The 26,217-nt window shown below is 34.8% G+C and overlaps 1 protein-coding gene across 11 annotated transcripts in view; it reads left to right on the forward strand.

Moving 5' to 3' along the window:
* SLC41A2 (solute carrier family 41 member 2) overlaps positions 1–26,217 on the forward strand; it is a 124,471-nt gene that overhangs the window by 25,779 nt on the left and 72,475 nt on the right. For all 11 annotated transcript variants that reach the window (XM_077914805.1, XM_077914808.1, XM_077914803.1 and 8 more), the window contains one exon: positions 14,694–14,801. In XM_077914805.1, coding sequence (XP_077770931.1) covers positions 14,694–14,801 — 108 coding nt within the window. The remainder of the gene's footprint in view (positions 1–14,693; positions 14,802–26,217) is intronic.

Below are 26,217 nucleotides of genomic sequence, written 5' to 3' on the forward strand. Positions count from 1 at the left end.
AAGAAATCTCAGGTCATTTATGACACCAAAAAACTTTTTAAAGGATAACATTTTTATTTAAATGGAAAATATACATAAATAGAAACAATTTTTCCACCATCAGTTGGAGAAAGGATATGAAAAGAACCATCTTAAGATGTATATTGAATTTTTACAGTAATCAGTCAAGAAAAAGAAGGCATCCACATTGGTAAGGAAGAAGTAAAATATTTACTATTTGCAGATGATATGATACCATATATATAAAATCCTTAAGACTCCACCAAAAATACTACTATTGATAAATGAATTCAGTAAAGTCAGAGAATACAAAAATAATAACAAGTCTATTGCACTTCTATACACTAATAATGAAATAGCAGAAAGAGAAATGAAGAAAGCAGTCTCATTTACACTTGTACTAAAAATAATAAAATACCAATTTTAAAGAACCAAGGAGATAAAAGACCTATACTCTGAAAACTATAAAATATTGGTAAAAGAAATTTAAGATGACACAAATAGAAAGATGTTCCATGCTCATGGATTGGAAGACCCAATATTGTTAAAGTATCCATACTACCCAAAGCAATCTAAAGATCTAATGCAATCCCTATCAAAATACCAACAGCATCTTTCAGACATCTAGAACAAATAGTACTAAAGTGTTTGTATGGAAACACAAAGACTCTGAATAGCCAAAGCAACCTTGAAAAAGAAGAACAAAGATGGTAATCACAATTCCAGATTTTAAGATATATATTTTAAGATACAACAACAACAAAAAAAGATACATTACAAAGCTGTAGTAATCAAAACACCAGGGTCCCCTGGCTGGCACAGTCAGAAGAACATGTGACTCTTGATTTTGGGGTTGTGAGTTTAAGCTCCACTTTGGGTATAGAATTTACTTAAGAAAAAGAATAGAATGGTGCTAAAAATAGACACCTACATTAATGGAACAGAATAGAGAACCCAGAAACAAATCCATGCTTATATGGTCAATTGATCTATGACAAAAGAGGCAAGAATATACAATTGGGAAAAGACAGTCTCTTCAACAAAAGGTGTGAAAGCTACATGCAGAAGAATGAAACTGGACCACCGGACCACTTTCTCACACCATACAAAAAAATAAACTCAAAATGGATCAAAGACCTAACTGTAAGACCTGAGGCCATAAAACTCCTAGGAGAGAGCACAGGCAGTATTTTCTCTGACATTGGCCAGAGAAACATTTTTCTAGGTATGTCTCGTCAGACAAGGAAAACAAAAGCAATATTTAATTATTGGACTCACTAAAATAAAGAGCTTTTGCGCAGTGAAGGAAACCATCAACAAAACAAAAAGGCAACTGAATGGGAGATGTTTTCAAATGATATGTCCAACACAAGATTAATATCCAAAGTATATGAAAAGCTTATACAACTCAACACCTAAAACCACAAATAATCTGAATAAAAATGGGCAGGGGACTTTAGTATTTTTCTGAAGAAGACATACAGATGGCCAACAGACACATGAAATGCAAATCAAAACCACAATGAGATATCACCTTATACCTGGCAGAATGGCTAAAATCAAACACACAAGAAATAACAAGTTTCGGTGGGGAAAAAGGAACTCTCTTGTAGTACTGGTGGGAATGCAAATTGGTACAGCCATTGCGGAAAATAGTATGGAGGTTCCTTAAAAAATTAGAAAATAGAAATGCCATATGATCCAATAATTCCATTATGATATTTACCCAAAGAAAAGGAAAACACTAATTTGAAAAGCTATATGCACCCTTATGTTTATTGTACCATTATTTACAATAGCCAAGATATGGAAGCAACCCAAGTGTCCATTGATGGGTGAATGGTTAAAAGAACCATACACACAATGGAATACTCTCCAGCCATGAAAAAGAATGAAATCTTGCCATTTGCAACAACATGGGTGGACATAGAGGGCATAATGCTGAGTGAAATAAGTCAGAGAAAGCAAATACCATATGACTTCACTCATATGTGGAATTTAAGAAACAAAATATACCAAAAAAAAAGAGACAAAAAACAGACTCTTAAATATAGAGAATAAGCTGATGGTTACCAGAGGGAAAATGGGTAGGGAAATTGGGTGAAATAGATAAAGGGGATTAAGAATACGCTTATCTTGATGAACACTGAGTAATTTATAGAATTATGGAATCATTGTACATCTGAAACTAACATTGTACATTAATTATACATCAGTACAAAAATGTTGGGGAAAATAGAAACTTCAGATATAATTAATTTAAAGATACTGAGATGGGGAGATTTTTGTGGATTTTAATAAGAGGGAGATAAGTTAGAGTGAGGGAGGATGAAAGTATATTGAATTTTTGAATGGACTATAACACTAACAGAGAACCAAATCTATCTGTCCACTTGAAATATAATTGTTTCAGGTTATTACAATAGTATCACGACTGCTAAAATGAGTAAGCTGTTTCTGGTTGACACTTTTTCTTGATGATTATTCTGAAGAAACATTCAATATTTAGCTCTAAAATAACATCTATAAGAATGTTAGCATATAGACTATTAGAATATTTATGTAGCTTATGTATCTTCTTCTCGTAATGTTTACTTATTTCTTGATACTATTTGAGATAACATATGCATTATTGATTTATAATATTAACTTAGTGTTGGGCAACCCAGGTGGCTCAGCGGTTTAGTGCCGCCTCAGTCCAGGGTGTGATCCTGGAGACCTGGGATCGAGTCCCGCATCAGGCTCCCTGCATGGAGCCTGCTTCTCGTTCTGCCTTGTGTCTCTGCCTCTCTCTTTCTCTCTCTGTGTCTCTCATGAATAAATAAATAAAATCTTAAAAAATATATTAACTTAGTGTTAAAAATTATGAAAACATGTTTTGAAAGATTTAATTTGAATATTTTTAAAACTTTTTAATTGTGAAATTTAATATACAGTATAAAAACCAAAAATGTACAGCTCAGTGAATTTTGATGACACAAGCAATCATAGAACTATCATCAAGAAACAGAATCTTAGCAGTATTTCATTATTCTTCTTGTTCTCTTGTGATTGGTTTTATTCCCCATCACCAAAGGTAATCAATAATCTGATTTTATGATTCATACTTCTTTGTCTTTTTAAATGTGTATCATTAAACACCATTGTTTGGTTTTACTTAATTATTCTAAAACTTTATACAGTAAAGTGTAGAATATATATTCTGTGTTTGGCTTTTTTTTTTGCTCAACATTATGCAAGTTTTATGAAAAGATAGTTCATTTATTTTTATTGCTATATATTAATCCAATTATGAGTATATCACTATATTCTGCTATTGATGGATATTGAGGTCATTGGTGTTTTCAGATTCTGGGTGCACATATGCATTCATTTCTGTTGTATACACATGTAGAAATGGAATTTCTGGGCCTTAGGATATACAGGTATTTAAATTTAGTATATGTGAAATGGTTGTACCAATTTACAGATTAATTAGCTGCGTATGAAAGGTCTCATTGCTCTGTATTCTTATGTATAACAAGTTATTGGCAGTCTTTTTAGAAATTCTGGTATACGTGTAGTGGTTTTAATGGGGCTTTCCCTCATGATTAATAATATTTACTGACCATTTATTTGGACGTTACTGGTAAAGGTTTTTTTGCTCATTTTCTTATTTGATTTTTAGATTTTTTTCTTACTGATTTGTGTTATTTGTGTGTTCTGGACACAAATCCTTTAGTTATATGTATTAAAAATCTCTTTCCCTTCTCTATGGCTTACCTTTTTACTCTCAGTGGTGTACTTTAATGAGCAGAAATTCTTAATTTTGAGATAGTGCCTTTTTTCCTACTTTTCTATGGTTTGTACTTTTTGTTTCCTGCTTAAGAAATCTTTTCATACTCTGTGATAATTAAAATAGTCCCTTAAATTACCTTTTTAAATAAGCTTTGTTGTTTTGACTTTTACATTTAGATCATTCTCTTCCTGGAATAATTTTTTATAGAGTGTGAGGTGTAGGGATTGTTTTGTTTCTTTTCTTTCCACATGGATTTCCAGTTGTGTCTGCTCTATTATATAACCAAAATCTTTGTTATAAATCAAGTACCCATTTGTGTGCAGATGTGTTTCAGGGCTCTCTATTGTACTACTTTGGTGTATTTATGTTGCTTAGCATGAATACCACACCATCTTAATATCTGGTAGAGAATGTTCTCCATGTTCTTCCTCAGAGTGCTTTGGTTATTCTTTTCCCTTTTCACTTTCACATACATTTTAGTATAAAAGCTTGTCAATTTCCACAAAAAAAGTTGTTGAAATTGTGATTCAGATTGCATTGAATCTACAGATAATTAGGAAGAGAACTGACTCTTTATAATTCCGACTCTTCTGATACATGTATATGGAATAGCGTTCTTCATTTATTTAGATCATCTTTAATTTCTCTCTCTAATGTTTAATCGTTTCTGATCGATTAAAAAGATTAAAAGATCTGTATCTTTTACATTTTTTGTTAGACTTATTTCTAGTTATTTGATACTTTTTATGCTATTGTAAATGTATAGTTCTTTAAAAAATTTATTTTCTGTTTGTGTGTGTATGTGTATTGACCCTGTAGCTAGCAACTTTGCTAGAATCGCTTACTAATATTAATAACATATGTAAATTCTTTTGGAATTATTTTATCAAAACCATATTTTTAGTGAATAATGACAGTATTTATTTCTTTCTAAACTTTATTTATTTATTTATTTATTTATTTATTTATTTATTTATTTATTTATTTGCCATTCTGTACTGACTAGAACTTCCAAAGCACTATAAAATAAAAGTGATGAGAACAGGCTTGTCTTGTTCCAGATCTCAAAGAGAAAGCTTTCAACAGTTTCTCATGAAGTATGGGATTTGCTATTGATTTTTGTAATATTTATCATGTTAGGAACATTTTAAAATTTTAGTTTACTAAGATTTGTGTTAAAAATCACGAATGGATGTTGAATTTCGTCAGATATTTTCTCTGTATTGTTAACACTATATGAGTTTTTACCCCAAAGTTGATGCCTTTCTGTAGTTGTGGGAAATATAAATACATGGATTATAACTAAAATGCGTGACTGAACGCTTAAGTACCTTTAGAGGTAAAAAGAGTGCTATAGGAATCTACTGAACTACCAAAAAAACCAGTAAGGATGTGAAATGCTCTTTCATGTTCAAGCATGTTCAAGCTTACCACAAGGAATAAGCTTTTGTTCCAGTCTAAACTACCTTTGTGAGCTCATGCCTTACAACATCACTTTATTCATCCTGGGCCCTAAATTAAAGAACTTCATAAAGTAGCATGTGAAGCACAATTATAGTAGCTGGGAGATCAATGTTCAGTAAATATTAACAAGTAGCATTCATTGAACATTCTCTGTTGGTACATTGTGTGAGTTATCTCATCTGATGTTTATGAGAACACTGAGGTAGGCTGTGTTATTTCCATTTTATGTACAAGGCTTAGATAACTAAGTTATTTGCTTAGGTCACACAACTGACGAGTGGCTGACTTACAAGGTGGCTTTTATTTATTTATTTTTAAAGATTTTATTTATTTATTCATGAGAGACACAGAAAGAGAGAGTCAGAGACATAGGCAGAGGGAGAAGCAGGCTTCATGCAGGGAGCCCGATGTGGGACTTGGTCCCGGCTCCAAGGGATCACATTCTGAACCAAAGGCAGATGCTCAACCTCTGAGCTGCCCAGGAGTCCCCCAAGACAACTTTTAACTAGTTACTGTACTCTATCCTCATTTATTGGGGACATATCTTTGGGTCACCTTCTGTGAGTCAGAATTTTCTGTTGTAAGAAATTGAAACCCAATTAACCACTTAATTTAAGCAATTAAAAAAAAAGAATGTATTGTCTTTTGTAACTGGGAAGAATAGATGTGCAGCCTACCTCAGATATAACTAGATCAAAGACTTAATTTTATGCTTATCTTCTCTCTGTCTCTCATTTCAATTTCCATTTTGTTTGTTGCCCACATTCTCTCATATTGCATATAGACCCTGACAGTTGTGAGGTCCTATCCTTTTAGTTTGTTTTAGAAAGGGAAAAAAATGAGCCATTCTTTCTCTTTGGTTTGGAAAAATCTAAGGAAGAACTCTTTAGTTGGCTTGTCTTTGGTCATGTGCTTACCTCTGGGACAAGTCAATGTGACTAGAGAGATAAAATAATGTTTATGTTTGAGTTACACTTCTATCTCAGGGGACAGATGGCCAATCAGATCAGTAATTTCACTAGAAGCACAAAGAGTAGGAATTTAACTGCTTCTCAAGTGAGAGGGAGTGGATATTGTTTCAAGGAAAGTGGAGATGGAAAAGTATGCATAAGAGGCAAGAACATCCTTTAGTGTAGTGACTCCTTACATATAGAACTTGGCCCCTCCATGGTCTTTTTGTTTATCTCAGTCTGTGTTTCTCAAAGTGTGCTCCCTAGACCAGTAGCATCCGCATCATCTGGGAACTTAGATACGCAAATTCTCAGACTACCATAGCTGAAACTTAGGGTGAGGTCCAGCAAACTGTGTTTATAAGCATTTCTGGTAATTTTGATGTGGGCTCAAGTTTGAGAACTTTGAATCTAAAGTTATGTAAGTGCCCTTACTACTAGTAAATGGAGTTGGGTTGGGATAGTTAGGCCACATAATCTTTGGTCCCACTTAAATAGGTCTCAGTCCAAAAACTCAGCATAATGCTTTACATAGAACAGACATTCAGTAATTCCTTGTTGAATGAATGAGTGAAATAAACTACTTTGTTATAAAGATTCCTGAATTTTGATAATCAAACAGAGTTTTAAATCCTAAGATTCAGAATTGGAATATCCTAGTCTAAGCTCTTTGTCTTTTCTTCCCTCACTAAAAATAAGGAAATAGTTTTAAATGATTTGCGCAAGAATGTACAGCTTGTAAATGGCAGAGCCCTGTCTTTTGTGTAAATCCTGTTCTCTGTATAACATGCTGTATGCGTATCTTGGATTATCCATAGACTTACTCTGTTATAAGATTCTATAAAATGAGATTACTGTTAGCTACCCAAACATCTAAAAGAAATGTAAGTAAACTGAGCTAATACCTTTGGAATTACTGCTAGTAATTCCTGGGTAAATTTATACTGATCATTAGAATATTATTGAAAGCTGATGTCTGCCAAACCCTGAGATCCTATTATGTTTGATGAAGATAGTATTATTGCAATGCTGAAAATACTCCTTTGAAATATGAGATAGTATAGCTCTCCAGTATTCCTTTATTACTATACTGCTGTGTGTGTTTCAGAACTCATGGGGAATGATGCAATACCTAAGCTGTATTTCTAACCATGGAACTCTGAGTTAGGGCTATTTTCTGATATGGAAGGTAGACTGGTCAGAGAGAAAAGGGAGGCTTTGTTGAAGTTTTGTGGACAAAATGTCAATGTTTTAAAAGTGCAAAGAAAAGGTAAGAGGGCAGTATCAATGTTAGACTAATTTTTGTTATCAGTTTCTCAATTCACAAAGCTAGGAAGGCAACAGCATGTTTGTCTTTACTTATGAAGCATAGCTATCATTTTAGAATTTTACTGAAGATAAAATATCTCTTTTTAACATAGCTGTGATCTCAGGAAGGCACTAGCACTTCCTCTGATGTAAAGGCATTTTGATTTCTGGGAAGCTGTAAAATGTATGTTTACCTATTCTGCCCATTAAGTACAACAACAAAACAAAACCCTGGAAACTTTGTATAAAATAAACATAAGGAGATTCCATGAAAGGTAGAAAGAAGAAAGCCTGTCTAGGCCCTTTTTGCTTCATGTATCCCTGATTTGGAGCTAAAGAAGCCAGCAACCTGGGAATGCCAACAGGTGTAAACAAGAAAAGCGTGTTCTCGCTAGCAAAATGATTAGGAAAATGGCAATCTAGCAAGATAGAAACCTTGTAGACAAGAATTGTTCTACTCTAGCCAACCATGACAGAAAAGACTGGCCTCATCCACACACCCAGGGCAGCAAAGGTTCAGTTTGGGGCTTAGACTTCAACCTCAAGAGGCTTTAATGAACATGGATGTACGTGAAGGGCATTATGCTAAGTAAAGTATATCAGATGGAGAAAGACAAATATTGCATGATATCACTTATATGTGGAATCTTAAAAAAAAAAGTCAAACTTACAGAAACAGTAAAATGGTACTTGCTGGGGGATGGGGGAAATGGAGAGAGGTTGGTTAAAAGGTACAAACTTTCAGTTATAAGATGAATAAGTTCTGAGGATTTAGTGTATAGCATGGTGACTATAGTTGATAATACTGTACTGTATAGTTGATAATTGCTAAATAAGACAAAAAGTCATAAGCATTTTAACCAAAGAAAGAGGTAACGTGAGTTGGATGGATGTGTGAATTAACTTGATGGTGGGACTCCTTTCACAATGGTATATGTATATCAAATCATCATGTTATACACTTTACATATACTACGGTTTTTTCAGTTATACCTCAATAAATCTGGGGAGGAAGAGAGGCTATAGTGATGTACTCCAGCACTTCAGCCAGGGTGTTATCAGAGAAGGGCACGTAGGGTGCCAGGACTTTCATTTTGTTGGTTAATAATAAGAGCCCCTGATAGAACTGAAAGGAGAAAGAAAAATCCATAATTAGAGTCTTCAATACTCTTTTCTCAACAATTGATAGAACAAATAGATAGAAAATCAGCAAGGACATAGAAGGACTCAACAATACCATCAGCCAAACAGAATCTAATTGGCATTTATAGAACATTCCCCTCCCCAAAACAGCATCATACACATTCAGTTTACACTGTCATAGATCATATACCAAAGTAGACCATAACCTGGGCCGTAAACCAAACCTCAACAAGCTTAAAATATTGAAGTCATTCAGAGTATGTTTTCTGATTACAATGTAATCAAACTAGAAATCAGTAACAGAAAGAAAACAGGAAAACTTCCAAATACTGGAAACTAAACAGCATACCTTTAGATAATCCATGTTCAAAGGGGAAGCCTCAAAAAAGTCACACAAAACATTGAACTGGATGAAAATGAAAATGTAACATCAGAATTTTTGAGTCACGGGTAAAGCAATACAGAGATGGACATTTATAGATGGATATTAGAACAAGGAAGAAAATCTTAATCGAAGCTCTCATCTCAAACTCAGAAAAAGAAGAACAAAATAAACCAAAAGCAAGCAGAAGGATAATAAAGATAAAAGCAAAAATTTCAGTGCAATTGAAAACAGCAGAACGAGAAAAAGCTGATTAAACAAATAATTGGTTCTTTGGAAAGATCATTAAAACCGACAATCTCTAGCAATATTACCAAAAAAAAAAAAAAAAAAAGAACCCCAAAAAACAAGGAAAAACCAGGATGAAATGGGGAATATCACTAGAGACCCAGAGACATCGAAAGGATAATAAAGGAATACTACAAACAACTCTGCACACGTACATTTTACAACTTACACAAAGTGGACTACTTCCTTGAGAAACAACTACTACAAAGAACACAAATGAAATAAATCATTTGAACAGCTCTATACCTACTAAGGAAATTGAATATGTAATTTTAAAAACTAAAAGCTAAATCTTCAGGCCCAATTAGTTTTGCCTGTAATTTCTATCAAATATTTTAAGCAGAATTAACACATTCTACATAAGCTTATCTGGAAAATTGAAAAGGAGGGAACACTTTTCTTTTTAAGAAGCTAGTTACTACTCAGATACAAAACCAGAAACAATATAATTTTTTAAAGCTACAGATTAATCTCCTGTGTATAGATAAAAGAAAAAATCCTGGACAAAATACTGGCAAGTAGAATTCAGCAATATATAAAATGAATTATACACCATGAACAAGTGAGGGAAGCGAGCTTGGCTCCATATTTGAAAATTAATGTAATTTGCCATATTAACAGGCTAAAGAAGAAAATCACATGATAATATCAACTGATGCAGAAAAAGCATTTGACAAAATTCAACGACTCATTCATGGTAAAAAAAAAAAAAAAAAAACTCTCAGAGGGATCCCTCGGTGGCGCAGTGGTTTAGCGCCTGCCTTTGGCCCAGGGCGCGATCCTGGAGACCCGGGATCGAATCCCACGTCGGGCTCCCGGTGCATGGATCCTGCTTCTCCCTCTGCCTGTGTCTCTGCCTCTCTCTCTCTCTCTCTCTCTCTCTCTCTGTGACTATCATAAATTAAAACAAAACAAAACTCTCAGATAATTAGAAATAGAGTGGAATTTCCTCAACATTTTACTTATGGAGAAATATGAGTGTCTTTTTCCTAAGACCAGGTACAAGGTAAGGATGTCTGCATTTGTTACCTTTATTGAACATAGTGCAATAAGGCAAGAAAAAAAAGGCCTACAGATTGGAAAGGAAAAACTAAAACTGCTGCTATTTACGGATGATGTGATTACCTACTTTGAAAATCCCAAAAAATCTACAAAGAAAGCTCCTAGAACTGACACATGAATTCAGCAAGGTCCCAGAATACACAGTACATCAAAAAAATACATTCTATTTCTATGTGCTGCAATGATTAAGTGAACATTGAAATTAAAGATACAATAACATTTCTCAGAAAATAAGTACATCTGTAAATCTAACAGAATATATACAGGACCTACATGCTGAAAGCTGCAAAACCCAGGTGAAAGTAACCAAAGATGATCTAAATAAAGAGTCATGCCATATTCATTTGGAAGATTCAACTTAATGAAAATGTCAACTTTCCCCAAATTGTTATATGGGTTTAACAGAATTTTTAAACTCCAGATTTTTTGTAGATAGTATTCTAAAATTTATATGCAAAGGAAAAGAAAGAATAGCTTTAACAGATTTGAAAAATAAAAATAAAGGAGGAAGGATCAATCTACCTGATGTCAAGCTGATTCATATGGCTACAGTGGTCAAGACTCTGTGGTATTGGTGGAGGGATAGATATGTAGATCAGTACAGCTGAATAGACAGGCCAGAGGTGGACCCACACAAATATGTTCAGCTCATTTTTGAGACAGGTGCATTGGAGAAAGAATTAGCCCTTTCAGCAAATGGTGCTGAAACAATTAGACATCCATAGACAAAGAAATAAACCTCAACCTAAGTCTTTATGGAAAAATAAACTCAACGTTGATCACACTTTTATATATGAAATGTAAAACTATAAAACTTTTAGAAAAATATAGAAAATTCTCAGGATTTAAGGCTAGGCAAAGATTTCTCAGACTTGACAACAAAAGCAGGATCCATAAAAGGAAAAATGGATAAATTGGACTTCATCAAATAAAATTTTTGTTCTGTGAATGACCTTATTAAAAGGATAATAAGCCAAGCTGCAGAGTGGGAGAAAATATTTGCAGACCATATATCTGGGGCAGCCCAGGTGGCTCAGTGGTTTAGCGCCGCCTTCAGCCCAGGGCCTGATTCTGGAGACCCAGGATCAAGTCCCGCATCAGGCTCCCTGTGTGGAGCCTGCTTCTCCCTCTGCCTGTGTCTCTGCCTCTCTCTGTGTGTCTCTCATGAATAAATAAGTAAAATCTTAAAAAAAAAAAAAACCCATATATCTGATAAAAGACTAGGATATATAAAGGACTCTCAAAACTCAACAGTTAAGAAAAATTAGAAAATTGGCAAAAGACATAGAGACATTTCACCAAAGAGTGTGTACAGATGGCAAATAAACATGAGATATTCAACATCTTTAGCCATTAGAGAAATGCAGATGAAAATCACTATGAGATATCACTGCATACCTATCAGAATGGCTATATTAAAAATAGTAAAAAAATATGAAATGCTGTTGAGATGTAGAGAAATGGTATTACTCATATATTGCTGATAGGAATTTAAAACTGAATAGCTATTCCTGGAAACACCTTGACAGGTTTTTTTTTTTTTTTTAAGATCTTTATTATTTTAGAGAGAGAGCACATATAGGAGGAGGAACAGAGGGAAAGGGACAGGCACATTCCATGTTGAGCACGAAGCTTGAGGGGATGAGAAAGGGGAAGGGTGGGGGGCATCTCATGACCTTGGAATCATGACCTAAGCTGAAACCAAGAGTCTGACACTTAACCAACTGAGTCACCCAGGCACCCCTTGACAGTTTCTTAAAAACAAACACACAAACAAAAACTAAAATTAATGTTAACTATCATATAACCTAGCTAAGTACATTACTGAGCATTTATGCCAAAGAATAAATGTTCACACAAATCCTGTACATAAATGTTTATAGCTGCTTTATTCACAATAGCTAAGAACTGGATATAACCCAGCTAACTTTCAACAGTTGAATAGTTAAATAAACTTTGGTAAATCACAGAAGTCACAGAGTAAGAGTAGTAGTCAGAATTCCATCCTACTTAATCTGACCCTGAAGCCCTTCTCTTTGACTAAAATACAGTACAGCTTCTCACTACTCTCAAATAACCCAAATGCTGTCTCTGGACACTCCAGGGTTGGTGTGGGATTTTTAAAAAACTTTGAAGGAAGCACAATGACATTTCCTGGACACTCTACAGACTCAATGTGGTTCAGCACTTCAACATTGCATCATACAACATTTCTCTTGACTAGATTTTCAATGGTGCTGCGAAAAAAACAAGTGTCATACAAAAATCAATATAGAACAAGAAATGAAGGTGGCAGTTTCCAGTTCCAAGGTTTGAGAAGTTTTGCAGTGACCAACAGGTACACACACCCCATTAATAAGTAGTTATGGTGATATAATATAAAATGTTTTTTCAATGTATTTGTTTTATTTCTACAAATGGTTACTAAATTGTTAGGAAATAAATACCCATTAAGTTGTTTGGACCAATTACATAATAAATAGGACTATTAGATGTTTCTTTTGGCCTAAGGATATAATAAAAACTGAGAAAGTTTGGGAACTTCTAGAAGCACACCTCTGCACGTGTAGGGAAAAGAATACAGAATTTATTTGGCATAAAAAATCAATAATGGAGAGTTCTTACTGTTACAGCAATGCTAATGTGTTAGTGACTTCGCAGTAATTCTCATGGGAGTATTTTATTTGAATTGAACTTGGAAAGGGTGGAAGTAACCAAAAGGAGCTCATTCCGACAGATCCAAAGTGTGATGACCTATAGGAGCTAGACAGAGATATTGGATGTTATTCTGATGTTTCTAATATTAAGCCATATAGGCAGGTGTCTTAAAATGATGACCCAGGTAAAATGTATTCCTGAATTCCTGAATTATGTCTGATTTGTTAAAAATGATCCCTATCTCCTAGGTTTCTTGTGAAGCTTAAATGAATAAACCTAAAGAAAACCGTGCCTGGCACATACCAGGCAATAAGTGGAGGTTGAATGTTGTTTGTTAGTATTATTATCCTGTTCATCATCATCATCTTTATCACCACTACCACTCTTATCTCTGAAGGAGGCATATCCCACTAGCACAGCAGAATTCTTAACCCATCATAAAACATGGACAAGATTATTTGTTAGTTTTTTTTGCAGATTAAGAAATCTGGGACCAACCGGGACCCCAGTGCTTTTTTTAGGCTCATTCTTACTTGACTTGAACCCTGGAGGGATTCCCTTGCATATCCTATGAACCAGGATTGACCAAAGATCTGATAAACATTTCCTAACCTCTTTAGGTTCTAGTTCTATATTTATTTGGAACAACCACTAAGGCAACTGTGGGGACAAATTGGATTTTTCTTTCATTTATCTGATGAATTTAAGTTTTATTTTTCTCACTTGTCTTGGTATTAATGACGAGGCTGCATTCTTGATATTTTTGGGCATAAATCAACATGCGAATCCATAAAGTCTCTTCCTGGGACAATCACCTCTTAATAGCATTAGTAAATGGCAGGTTAGTAAGTGAATTGTGTGGGTTTTTTCACTTTATAAAGTATTTTAATATGTTATTTTCATTATCATGGTATTTTCCCAAGGGCTAGAGCAGACAGGGATCTTCATTTCATAGATGAAGCAATGGAGATCCAAAAGACATATGACTCATCCAGGATTTATGCAGCTAGGTTATGACAGATCCATGACTAGAATCACAGATTTTCTAATTTCCAATTTAGGGCTTTTTTTAATGATCCTGTGCACTGTAGCCTGTTGCCTCTGGTCCCTAAAATGGGGACCAGAACATGGAATGACTCAGAACTTCTGAGTTCTGTTCTAGGTCCCATTTTCTGGCCTTGGGAAAATCATTTAATTTCTTTAAATCTTTATATCTCCATTTGCTAAATTAAATAATACTGTAATTTTCCTGTGAGATTGTTGTCATTAGTGTTGGAACCAAGATTCAAGTCCAGTTAGATGGTCTGGTTCTTGAGTGTGTACTCTTAACTACTAGTTATACTGACTCCTGTCCTCATTAACGGATAAAATAAAATTCAAGGGTATCAGAACTGTGTAGCAAGCTAGAGGTATTTGGGGATATAGTGACTGTATCAGCTATCACTCCCAATTTAACTCAGTCTTCTAAAGCGACTCAAGCAAGGCTTCAGAGCTCTGCAGAATGGGGTTAAGCTAAATGTTCACTGATTAAATGACCTGTGTTATTCAAAATGTTGATGCAACATTGGAAAAAAGAAAGGCTGAGATTTTTAGAAATGTCTTTTTTTCTAAAGTGTTTTTTAAAGTGTGTCAGAAAATTCTGTTTGTTTTTCCTTTATAGCACTGGGAGGTGTTCAAAAAAGTAACAGAAGTTTTCATTTTAGTTCCTGCACTCCTTGGTCTCAAAGGGAACTTGGAAATGACATTGGCATCCAGATTATCCACTGCAGTAAGTTTTTTCCTACCTCTAAGTATGTATATTACCTATACTGTTTCTCTCTGTTAAGGAGAACTTGTAGCAGGAAAATTTTTTTCCTTTATCTGAAAAATTTCTGGACCTCAGGGATATGCTAAGTAGTAATGCCTGGTAACATACCCCAAAAGTTCTCTAGGTTGGCTAATTTGTGAATTATAGGCCCTCCTTTATCCTAAGAAGTAGTATACTTGCTTCATTTTACTCCAGGACATTTTGGCAGTTATCAGTGCTTGAGACATGGGACAAGTTAGATAATGAGATTTTTTTTTAATGGTTCAGTGGTCGGTTGATTGGTATTTAAACCTTTTGTGATGATAAAAGTAATACATACTTATTTCAAAAACTGAAGAAAAGGGAAAAAAGTATAAAGAAAATTTAAAGCCACTCCAAGTTCTTCACCTATACATATATTGATTGTGTTGGTATTTTGGTATAGATCCTTCTATACTTGGATATTTATCTGTACTTGGGTATCTATACTTATACATAGTTAGGCATAGCATAGAGTAGATACAGTGTATTTTTTTAAAAAAAGAACAGGAATCATGTATATTCTCTCAAAATCTGTGATATCCATTTGAAGATATACCATGATCATCTTTCCATATCAATAAATATAGACATGTTATTATTTTTATTGGCTATGTACCTTTCCATTACATAAGTCTCCTACAATTTAGTCCATCATCTGTTATTGAGTATATAGGCTCTTTCTAATGTTTTGCAATTATAAACAATGTTAAATGTTATAATGAATACTTTTATATGTACAGTTTTGCATTCTTTTATTTCTTTTGTTTTTTCTTGTTTGCTTAAAGATGCTACAGCAAACCAACTTCATATACTAAAGACACTGCAATTAGAAATACCTTCTGATGGCTTAATTTTTGACTAACATTAAATGGGTAGATGGTTCATTAAAGTGAACTTCAATAGCAATGTGACTTTAACCAACATAATTAGGTTGCACAATGGTGAACCCCAACAAATGTTACAATGAGAAAATAATGTCCTTCGGGCTTCTAAAAATAACTCAGAACCCCGTTACTGGCAATGTTTTTAAAAAATGTTTAACCTTTCTGGATAACAATTTAGCATATGTAGCTAAGCTGTGAAAGAATGCATTTTTTTTCCTGAACAGTTTAATTACAATCCTAGAATTTACCCAAAAGAAATAAAAGAATGCAAAACTGTAAGTTCCCTAAGGTTTCTTGAGTAAAGCAGATGCTCGGAAAGAAAATAAATGCACGACATTAAATAATGCTTTATTAACATTGTTGGCTTGCTTGGTTAAGAGAAAATACTGCATGTGCCCTGTGAAAACTTCTAAGCTCCTTCTTTATATATGAAAGGTCATGTAACTAAACTCCGTCCAGCACCATAATGATATTGGGCATCAGTGAGCCCTCAAAACATGCTAGGACTGTGCCTCCTGCCTTATAGCAACCCTATAGGATAAGCACTGTCATTCCTGTCTTTATAAAGGAGAAACTGAGGCTTAGAACAATGGAGTAACTTCACTGAAGACAGAGCTAGTATGTAATGGAATAACTCACATTCCAGAACATTCCCATTTACTTGCACAGGATAATTGTGTTAAGAGTTTATAAAACCAATAAATAACCTCACTAACAAAAACCTAATAGCCTCCTCTGCGTTGTAGGAATGCTTTCCTGAAGTCTTGGTCTTACAATATTTTTTGTTACTTAATATTTTGAAAATTTGATATTATTTCTTTTAAATACCATTTGAAGATAGAGTCCTAATTACTTATTTCTGTAATTATTTGGTGAGCTAGAAATGTCTAGGGATATCAGCTAATTACTAAGGTGGAGCCAGACCTCATAGAGTAGAATTATTTGGTTAAATTCACTTTAGTCTCTAATTTTGCGTGTCATCATTGTAATTATTGAATACAAAATGGAACTGGGAATCATAGAAAATGAGGACTCCTCATTTCTTGGACAGTAACATTTAAAAGTATAAGATGACCCTGGCACATCTTGCTGTGTCAGAAAGTAAGAAAATGCCAAAAATATATATACATCTATGTTTTAAGTAAATATATATAATAAAAGTATAATTAAAAATATATATGAACATGTCAGAAGGATACAGGATAACATTCTAGGCAGATCTGGGGCAATTTGACCCACAAAATAAATGATAGCTAAGATTATAACCCATGGCATTAAATAAGAATACAGTTTTCTATAGATGAATAACAAGGCAGGCAAGGTTCCTGCTGTAGTGGAATTTTTGTTAACATTTTCAGATATTGATATGGGCAGTGAGGAAAATAAAGGAAACATGATGAAGGATGATTCATGAGGGATATTTGATATTAACTAGTAAGAGAAGACTTCTCTGAGAGATGATGTATAAGCTGGCACCTGAATAATAAAAGAGAATCAGTCATATATCAAAATCTGGGAAAAGACCATTCCAGGTTATTGTTATATTTAGTCAGTGCAGTGATATCAGTACAATAATGTAAAATATTTTTTAAAGATTTTATTTATTCATGAGAGACACAGAGAGGGAGGCAGAGACACACGCAGAGGGAGAAGCAGGCTTCACATAGGAAGCCCGGTGCGAAACTCGATCCCAGGACTCCAGGATCATGCCCTGAGTCAAAGGCAGATGCTCAACCGCTGAGCCACCCAGGCATCCCAAAATATAAGCATTCTAGACAAGTTCACTTTAACAGTTGGGCCTGAGACAGGAATACAAACAGGCCCGTGGAACATATGCTATGTAGTTTAAGATTATACAACAATCTACAAACTTAAAAAAATTTCTATCTTTCTTCCTTGGCAGATATATCCTTATGTAGATCTGGAAGTGTGAGATCAAATGAGGAACTCTTAGCTTCTAGGGTTCTGTTTTGGAACATGGTGTTATGGAGAGAGTCAGCCCCTGGCCTGCCCCCTACCTCCCCTACACTTGGCTCTGTGTCTTGCATTTTGAAAGACCTCACACATACCTCAGGTCCTTTGTCCAAACTCCATCTGTACCCTCTGCAAACAGCCACCCTTTAACATTCCTCCAGTTGGGCATGTACCCAGTGGTGGCATGATCTGCCTTCAGAAGGATGACTCAGGGGGATCCCTGGGTGGCGCAGCGGTTTGGCGCCTGCCTGTGGGCCAGGGCACGATCCTGGAGACCCGGGATCGAATCCCATGTTGGGCTCCTGGTGCATGGAGCCTGCTTCTCCCTCTGCCTGTGTCTCTGCCTCTCTCTCTCTCTCTCTCTCTCTCTCTCTCTCTCTCTGTGTGTGTGTGTGTGTGACTATCACAAATAAATAAAAAATTAAAAAAAAAAAAAAAAGAAGGTTGACTCAGGAGGAGGTCTTGGCATTGGGATATAGGCCATTTGGTCAGGGAACTTATGGTTCTGGGTATCTGGAGTATGGCCTTGAAGGGGATAAGGCACAGGTGCTGAGTGGGAACTTTACTTGAGCCCTATGCACTCCTCCGCCTGTGTTGTGTGGGCATAGTTAAAGAGAGTCTCAGAGCTAGGGCCCCTTTTACCTGATTTAGAGTACTATTGATTTTAGATTCTAGGAGTAAAAAACTTCTTTTGGCCTAAGGAAAATTTCATGACTTAGTAAAGATTTTCAAATCTCTTGTGATGTAATTTGTAAGATACTAAAATAAAATGGAAGAGAATTTATATATTAAAGAGGGCTACTTGAACAAAATAGCCTTAATTTTGTACCCTAAAGGAAACAATAACATGACTTAATAATAAACAATGGTTGTTTATAAAGAAAGCACTTCTTTTACTTGTACCTTCTTAAATAACCAAACAGGTATACCTTGACATGTTTAAGTATTTCTTATATAATCTTTGCTATAAAAGTCCTGCCATTCTTCTCTTCTCTTCATTGGCATGGATGAAATAAAAACCGAGATACAGATGGAAATTCATTACTTTTTGGCATCATGGAAGCCAATTACATTGCTCCATTGTTAAACTTTTAGGTCCTAGGTTTAAAGACAAAGCTTTCTCAAGTGATCATGTGAAGCAATAAGTACACGTAAAAATATTTTTTAAAAATATAAGGACAGCAATCTTAGACTTATCTGAAAACATTTAGAAGGCATCATCAAGCAATGTACAAAATTTCAGCTTATGGAATTATTTTAATGAAATTGCATCATCACCATCAATTGAATCTCCAAACCTAGGAATGAAAGAGGAAATACTCATCAATTATTATATGAGAGGCAAGAAATCCCAGTAATTGCAGCTTTATTATCATCAGTAATACTCATCAATTATTATATGAGAGGCAAGAAAGCCCAGTAATTGAGTAATACCATCATTCTTACAAGTATCTAAATTGGCAAAACTAGCCCAAATTCATCTTGATTCTCTAATGACTTAGTTTTAAAGTGGGCATCTGTGTAGTATTACATAGAGGCAGTATAGTGACCAAAGGATAGAACTAGTAGCTCTTGGTGCTGAGAAATGATTTCTAAAAATTTAGTACTGAGAGGTAATATAAGTTTTAGAATTTGATTTATTTTCACCTTCTAGTATCTCATATAATGGTGACATTTGGTGTCAGCTGAATGTTGATTTTCACACTTGGTGTTCTGCTGGAATGTGTGTCCATTATATTGCTAGCTGTCTTAAACAAAACAAAAACTTTTATGTAGCTTTACCAATGTCTTCAGTGTTAGTGAAATTATATACATGTGTTCCATGTGCTATCTTTTCCCAGTGATCTGCATTTGCATTATGCTTTAAGAACTGTTGGGTTAGGGCAGCCTGGGTAGCTCAGTGGCTTAGCGCCACCTTCAGCCCAGGGCGTGATCCAGAAGACCCGGATCGAGTCCCACATCGGGTTCTGTGCATGGAGCCTGCTTCTACCTCTCCCTGTGTCTCTGTCTCTCTCTGTCTCTCTCTCTCTCATGAATAAATAAAATCTTTAAAAAAAAAAAAAAACTGTTGGGTTAGCAAGGTGGAACTCAATCCAAGAGAGGCTTATGACCAAAGAAGGGAATAAAGAAGAGGTCTTGAAAAAAAAAAAAAAAAACTGGTAATATTTAAAGAAAAAGGAAGTTATTGGAATGAGAGTTTAAAGATAGCTTTAGTTTCATTTTGTTGGAAAATGAACTTTGTTCTGATAAATATTCTTAAGCATACAAGCTTTTAAGCAACTTGATAACTTTGCCCGGAAAACTGAAATTTTGGCTAGCTTATCTCAAAGAAAATATTTCTAAAAGCAACATTCTTGAGCATTCTCCAATATTTGTTTAGATTCAAATAACAGATTAAACATGCCACGCCATTTTGAAATAAGCTGAGCTGTAGGGAATCTGGCGGAAAAGAAGAATGCTGCAAATTACTTTGTTTAATTTGATTACATATTACCATTAACACTGAATAAAGATGAATTGAATCTTAATCTTTTAATTTTTGCTTTAATTTGTTGTGGCGTTTATATTTTATGTTAGATATTTCCATCAAATGTCTGGTTACATTTATTTGTTCATATTTAAAAGAGGGTAACTCCAAATCTGATTAGAAGCAAAGCCCATGGGAGGGGTCGGTCAACCAACTGCCTTTTTTTTTTAATAAATTTATTTTTTATTGGTGTTCAATTTGCCAACATATAGAATAACACCCAGTGCTCATCCCATCAAGTGCCCCACTCAGTGCCCATCACCCAGTCACCCGCACCCCCCACCCACCTCCCTTTCTACCACCCCTAGTTCGTTTCCTAGAGTTAAGAGTCATGTTCTGTCTCCCTTTCTGAAATTTCCTACTCATTTTTTCTCCTTTCCCCTTTATTCCCTTTCACTATTTTTTATATTCCCCAAATGAATGAGACCATATAATGTTTGTCCTTCTCCAATTGACTTATTTCACTCAGCATAATACCCTCCAGTTCCACCAAGTGCCTTTACTACAGAGTGAGCTAGCTGGGCCTTTCTTTGGGGAAGGAGAAACGGAGTTGACATTTTCCATAGATCAAGAATTTTGTCACTGATTATATTTGAATCATAAGCTAAAGAAATTACTTAGTTCTCTAATGAAGACACCATAAACTAGATAAATGTACTATGTTATGGCTTGATGCCATGAGTTACTACTTTTCCATCTACTAATCTGTTTGCCTTTATTTTTTGAAGCTATTTGAGATAGACATGGCCCAGTCAATGTCAAAGGCCAGAGACAGGACTGTTGTTGATATGTTAGATCAATGATTCTCAAAGTGTGGTCTTTTGATAAGTGTGGTTAGCAACTTGTTAGAGATGAAAATTCTTGTTACTACCCCGAAGCAACTGAATCTGAAACTCTGGGAGTTTGTCTCAGCAATCTTTATTTTAACCAGTGATTCTGATATACATCAAAGTTTGAGAACCACTGTGTTCAATGAACAACATAGAGGCCTATGGGGCTGTGACCAGATGGGAAAAGGGAAAATAACAAAGCATGAGATGAGTTTGTGGGCCATTGTAAGGACTTTGCCTATTGTGGGGAAATGGGAAGCCATTCGAAGGTTTTGAACAGAAGAGTGCTGTGACCTGATATTTTTAACAGATTATTTTGACTGTTGTGTTGAGACAGAGCTACAGCAGGCCAAGGACTAAAGCAAACAGACAAGTTAAAAGTCTGTTGCAGTAATACAGGCTAGAGGTGATGCTGGCTTGGATCAGGGTGGTAGCAGTGGCTATAATGAGACATAGTTGGAGTCCAGAACTAATTTTCAGAGACAGAAGATGGGATTGACTGATGGATTAGTGGGAGTAGCCACTTGAAAATTTCTCAGGATTTGAGAGGGGTAAAAGTAAACAAATTAGTATATGGAAAAGTAGTTAACTCATGGCATCAAACTATGATAACATGGTATATTCATCTAGTTAATAATGTTTTCATTGCTTAGAGAATTTGATCTCAAGTTTGCTAGGTAGAGTACTCTTACAGAATGCTAGAGAATCATGGCCAGCTATATTCCAATTTTGATACTCTATCAACTACTAAAGCAATTCTAGGTTAAAGATTTCCCTCTCCTCCCTCTCACCCTCCCCCCTTTCCTCCTTCCTCTTCCCCTCTTCCTTCTCCTTCTCTTCCTCCTCATCCTTCTCTTCCTCCTCCGCTGCCGCCACCTCTTCTTCCTCCTCCTCTTCTTCTTTAGAGGAGGAACAGAGAGGAAGAGAGGGGGGACTAGGAGAGGGAGAGAGAGAATCTTAAGCAAGACTTCCTGCTGAGTGCAGAGCCCTTCTTGGGGCTTGATCCCACAACCCTGAGATTATGATCTGAGCTGAAATCAAAAGTCAGATGCTTAACCAACTGAGCCACCCAAGCATCCCCTAGATAAAGACTTCTTAATAGTAAAGTCCCCAAAGTCTCACCTTTGATAAACTTCACTGACTATTTTCTACTTGAAATTTTTTTATTACTCTTGACTTTGAGAACCCACACTGACTTCCTTCTACCCTTTCATCATTTCCTCTTAGTCTGTTTTTTGGTTTCTTTTTCTTTGCTCATCTTCTTGATTTGAATACTAAAGCAAGGTACTAATACTAAAGTTTTACTTTAGTATTACTACTAATATTAATATTTTAGTATTGATACTAATAAGTATTACTGTGTTACTTAATATTAGTACCTTGTTTTAATGATCTGTCAATAATTTCACATAGTCCACCACTGCCTGCACGTCACTGACTCTCAGATCTATATCTCCAGTCTCCTTCCTGACCTCCAGAGCTGAATTTTCAATTGTCTGCACCACTCACTACATTCAAAACTAAATTCATTACTTGCTTTTACTCTACTCATATTTTCTGTATTTCTTGTCGGTTTATTAACATTACCAATCACCCCCAACTTCTACCCAGTTAATGTCCAGTCTGTCAGTTCAACCTATGGAATCTCTCCCCTTCCTTATATGTCCCACCTGCCACTACCGTAATTTAGTTTTCTTTTATCTTTAATTGGGACTGGTGTGGCAGATTCCTACCTGTACTCCCTGGTTCCAGGGAAAAAGGTCAGTGAGAATAATTTTTTTTTTTAAAACTTAAAACAAGTAGTATTTGAAAGCGCCTTTTCATCTATGATCAAAAAATAATTTTAAAAAATTTTACAATTTTCTTATGTAATATTTATTTTCACTTGTAAAAGTAGGAGTAAGGATTATAGCTATAGAAAGCTATAGGAGGGGATCCCTGGGTGGCTTTTTTTTTTTTTTTAAAAGAAGGCTATATGATTATTTTAATCTTTTTATTCCATTGAAGAGTCTTTTATCATTTTTATGATTGTCTGCAGGACAATCAGGGTAAATGAAATTATAGGATTATAAAGAAGGTTTTCAGTAAGTATAAAGATGGAGAACTTAAAACATAAGATATCACTCAATCATTGAAGGACAGTTATCTTTAAAACTTGTTATTCTGGGGACGCTTGGATGGCTCAGTCGTTGAGCATCTGCTTTTGGGTCAGGGCATGATCCTGGAGTCTGAGATTGAGTCCCACATCGAGCTCCTTGCCAGAGAGCCTGCTTCTCCCTCTGCCTATGTCTCTGCATCTCTCTCTCTCTCTCTCTCTGTGTTTCTCATGAATAAATAAAATCTTAAAAAAAAAAAAAAACTTGTTATTCTGTAAAAATGAAGGTTAAATGCTCTCAAATAAAAAGATATTTCTATAAAAGTGTTTCCTATTTTAAAGAGATTTAATAATGATTTTAAATCAACATTATCTTGCCCCCTTACTTGAGTCAAAATTTAAATTATAATGATTAACTTTGAATAATTTTTCCTTAATTTTTATCTTTTCAAGAATAGATATATATTATAGTAGATAATTGTGGATATGTAACAGTAGTATATAATTAGAAAATAATCCAGGACAATGCTTCTATAAATTGTTGGGTTTAAATTCTATTATCTCAGGTCTAAAATTTTTTGCTCCTAGATCATCTGGTAGATAAAAGAGTCAAACATGGTATCCACTGTCCTAAAGACAACATATATATTTTTAAAGCCCATCAATCTATTTTTTAGGAGCAAATTATGTAGCACAGTTTGATTAGCTCATTTCCATTCAGGCAAAACTGATTTCTGTTGCCTCAAATGTCTTTTCAAGGAACTCTTGATTCTCTGAAATTATTTTGTAACATTCCACCTTTATAACTCATTAAATCAAAAACTATTTTCAAACCCTTCCAATATGCAAAGTGCTATTGTGTGCTTGGGAATCAGCAATAAATAAAACGGAAAATGTTCCTGCCTTCATTGAGCTTATATTCTAATACTGGGATGTGAAAAAGTGGCCAAAACCTTTCCCTAATAATTTTAGATTGGACTTCAATTCAAATTATAAGACTTCTAAAATAAAGAAAAATTAAACCCCAAATAATGATATTAATAGCTGTGGCATAATATATAGTTACAATCTCAGTATTGCTTCCTAAATTTGGCATAATTCTAAATTTTACCAGTTCTTGTCTCTAAACCTGATTGTTAGATACAAATGAAACTGTATATTCCTCTCATTTCATAATTTTAGACTATGTTTCTTAAGTTATAAATACCAATCCAAAATAAATAAATAAATAAATAAATAAATAAATAAATAAATAAATAAATAAATAAATACCAATCCATAGCCATAACTTTGTGGAGTAGAACTACTAATGTTTAATCTAAAACTGTTTCAGTCATCTAGATTTTTAGCTACCCCCCCTTTCTTTGACACTTTACTGAGATATAATTGATACAAATCAACTATACAAATTAAAAGTCCATAATTTGATGAGTTTCAATACATAGTATGCACATGTGAAACCTTTACTGAAATCAAGATTATAAGCATAGGCACCACCCTCGCATGTTCAGAAAGATAATAGGGTGTGTATATGAATGTATGTGTGTGCATTTTGCCATCTTACATTTTATAAAATATTTCAAGCATGTAAAAAAATTTAATGCTTCTAATTCTACTTAATGGCAGAATGAAGTAGTGAGTGAAACTTTCCAGAGATTAACAATGAGAAAACCTAGACAAACTGAAGGCAATAGAAGGTGATCAAAAACAGGTGGAAACTGAGTTCACCCTTAAAAGACCATGTTTACAACGGGTAAGAATTGCAGTTTGTAGGTTTTTTGTTTTTTTTTTTTGCCTGAGGGAGTTTCCTCAATCCCTGGATCTCATGTGGCAGAGAACTCACAGTCTTACCACTTTCAGGTGACAGAGGTCAGGAGTCTGACAAAAAGCAAAAACAAAAAACAAAACAAAAAACAAGTAGATAGAAACATGAGTGGGGCCTGTACTTGAAAGACAAATACACTAGCTAAGATCTGTGAGTTTTTTTGTTTTTGACCAAATGCCTTTTGTGACTTGTACATAGGTATAGTGGCAGAAAGTGGAAATTTTATTGTCTTGAATTATTAGATGACAGAGCTTGGAGCTGACAGAGCAGGTAGAAATTTATGGAGAAATCCCAAGAGTAAGAGAACAGTTAAAAGGATGAGCCCCAAAATCTGGGTATAAATTCTGCTCAAATCTTTGGCTGACCATAAACTACACAGGTGCAGGATGATCCCCAAACAGTGAGGCTAAAAAGGAATAGTTGATAGTTGAAAAAACCAGCTTTTCTAAAAGCAAAGATATAAGCTGCTCTACACTGTGAGAGAGACGAGAGTCTGTAGTTTGAGTCTAGGCAAATTAACTGCCTTTAAAAGGCAAATCCAGTAATGCTCAGAGGAACACAACATTATTGGAGTCATTGTAATACACTATTACATTGTTTAGTTTTTAACTGAAAATTATTAGATGTAGAAAGAAATGCAAAAGTGTGAGTCATATTTAGGAAAAGTGAGATTCATACTCAGTGGAAAGTAGGCTCAGATGTTGGATTTAGCAGTCTTTTTTTTAAAGATTTATTTATTTATTTATTTATTTATTTATTTATTTATTTATTTATTTATTCAGAGAGAAAGAGAGAGAGGCAGAGGGAGAAGCAGGCTCCATACAGGAAGCCTGCCGTGGGACTCGATACCGGGTTTCCAGGATCACACCCTGGCCTGCAGGCAGCACTAAACTGCTGCACCACTGGGGCTGCCCTAGCAGAGTCTTTCAAAGCATGTAGTATAAGTATGTTCAAAGAACTACAGGAAAAAATGTTCAAACAAATAAACAAATGTAAATATTAATAAGTGAGTAGATATAGAATCTTAAGAAAGAAATGGAAACTGAAAAAAATAAATAGAAATTCTAGAGTGAAAAAGTACAGTAACAAATAAAAATATACTCAACAGGGTCAATATCAGATGGGTGATAGCAGAAGAAAGAATTCATGAACTTGAAGATAGATTGACAGAAATTATCCAAAATGAAGAACCAAGAGGAGACAGAAAAGATTGAATAAATA

This window comes from Canis aureus, chromosome 11 (genome assembly GCF_053574225.1).
Source record: "Canis aureus isolate CA01 chromosome 11, VMU_Caureus_v.1.0, whole genome shotgun sequence".
Taxonomy (NCBI): domain Eukaryota; kingdom Metazoa; phylum Chordata; class Mammalia; order Carnivora; family Canidae; genus Canis; species Canis aureus.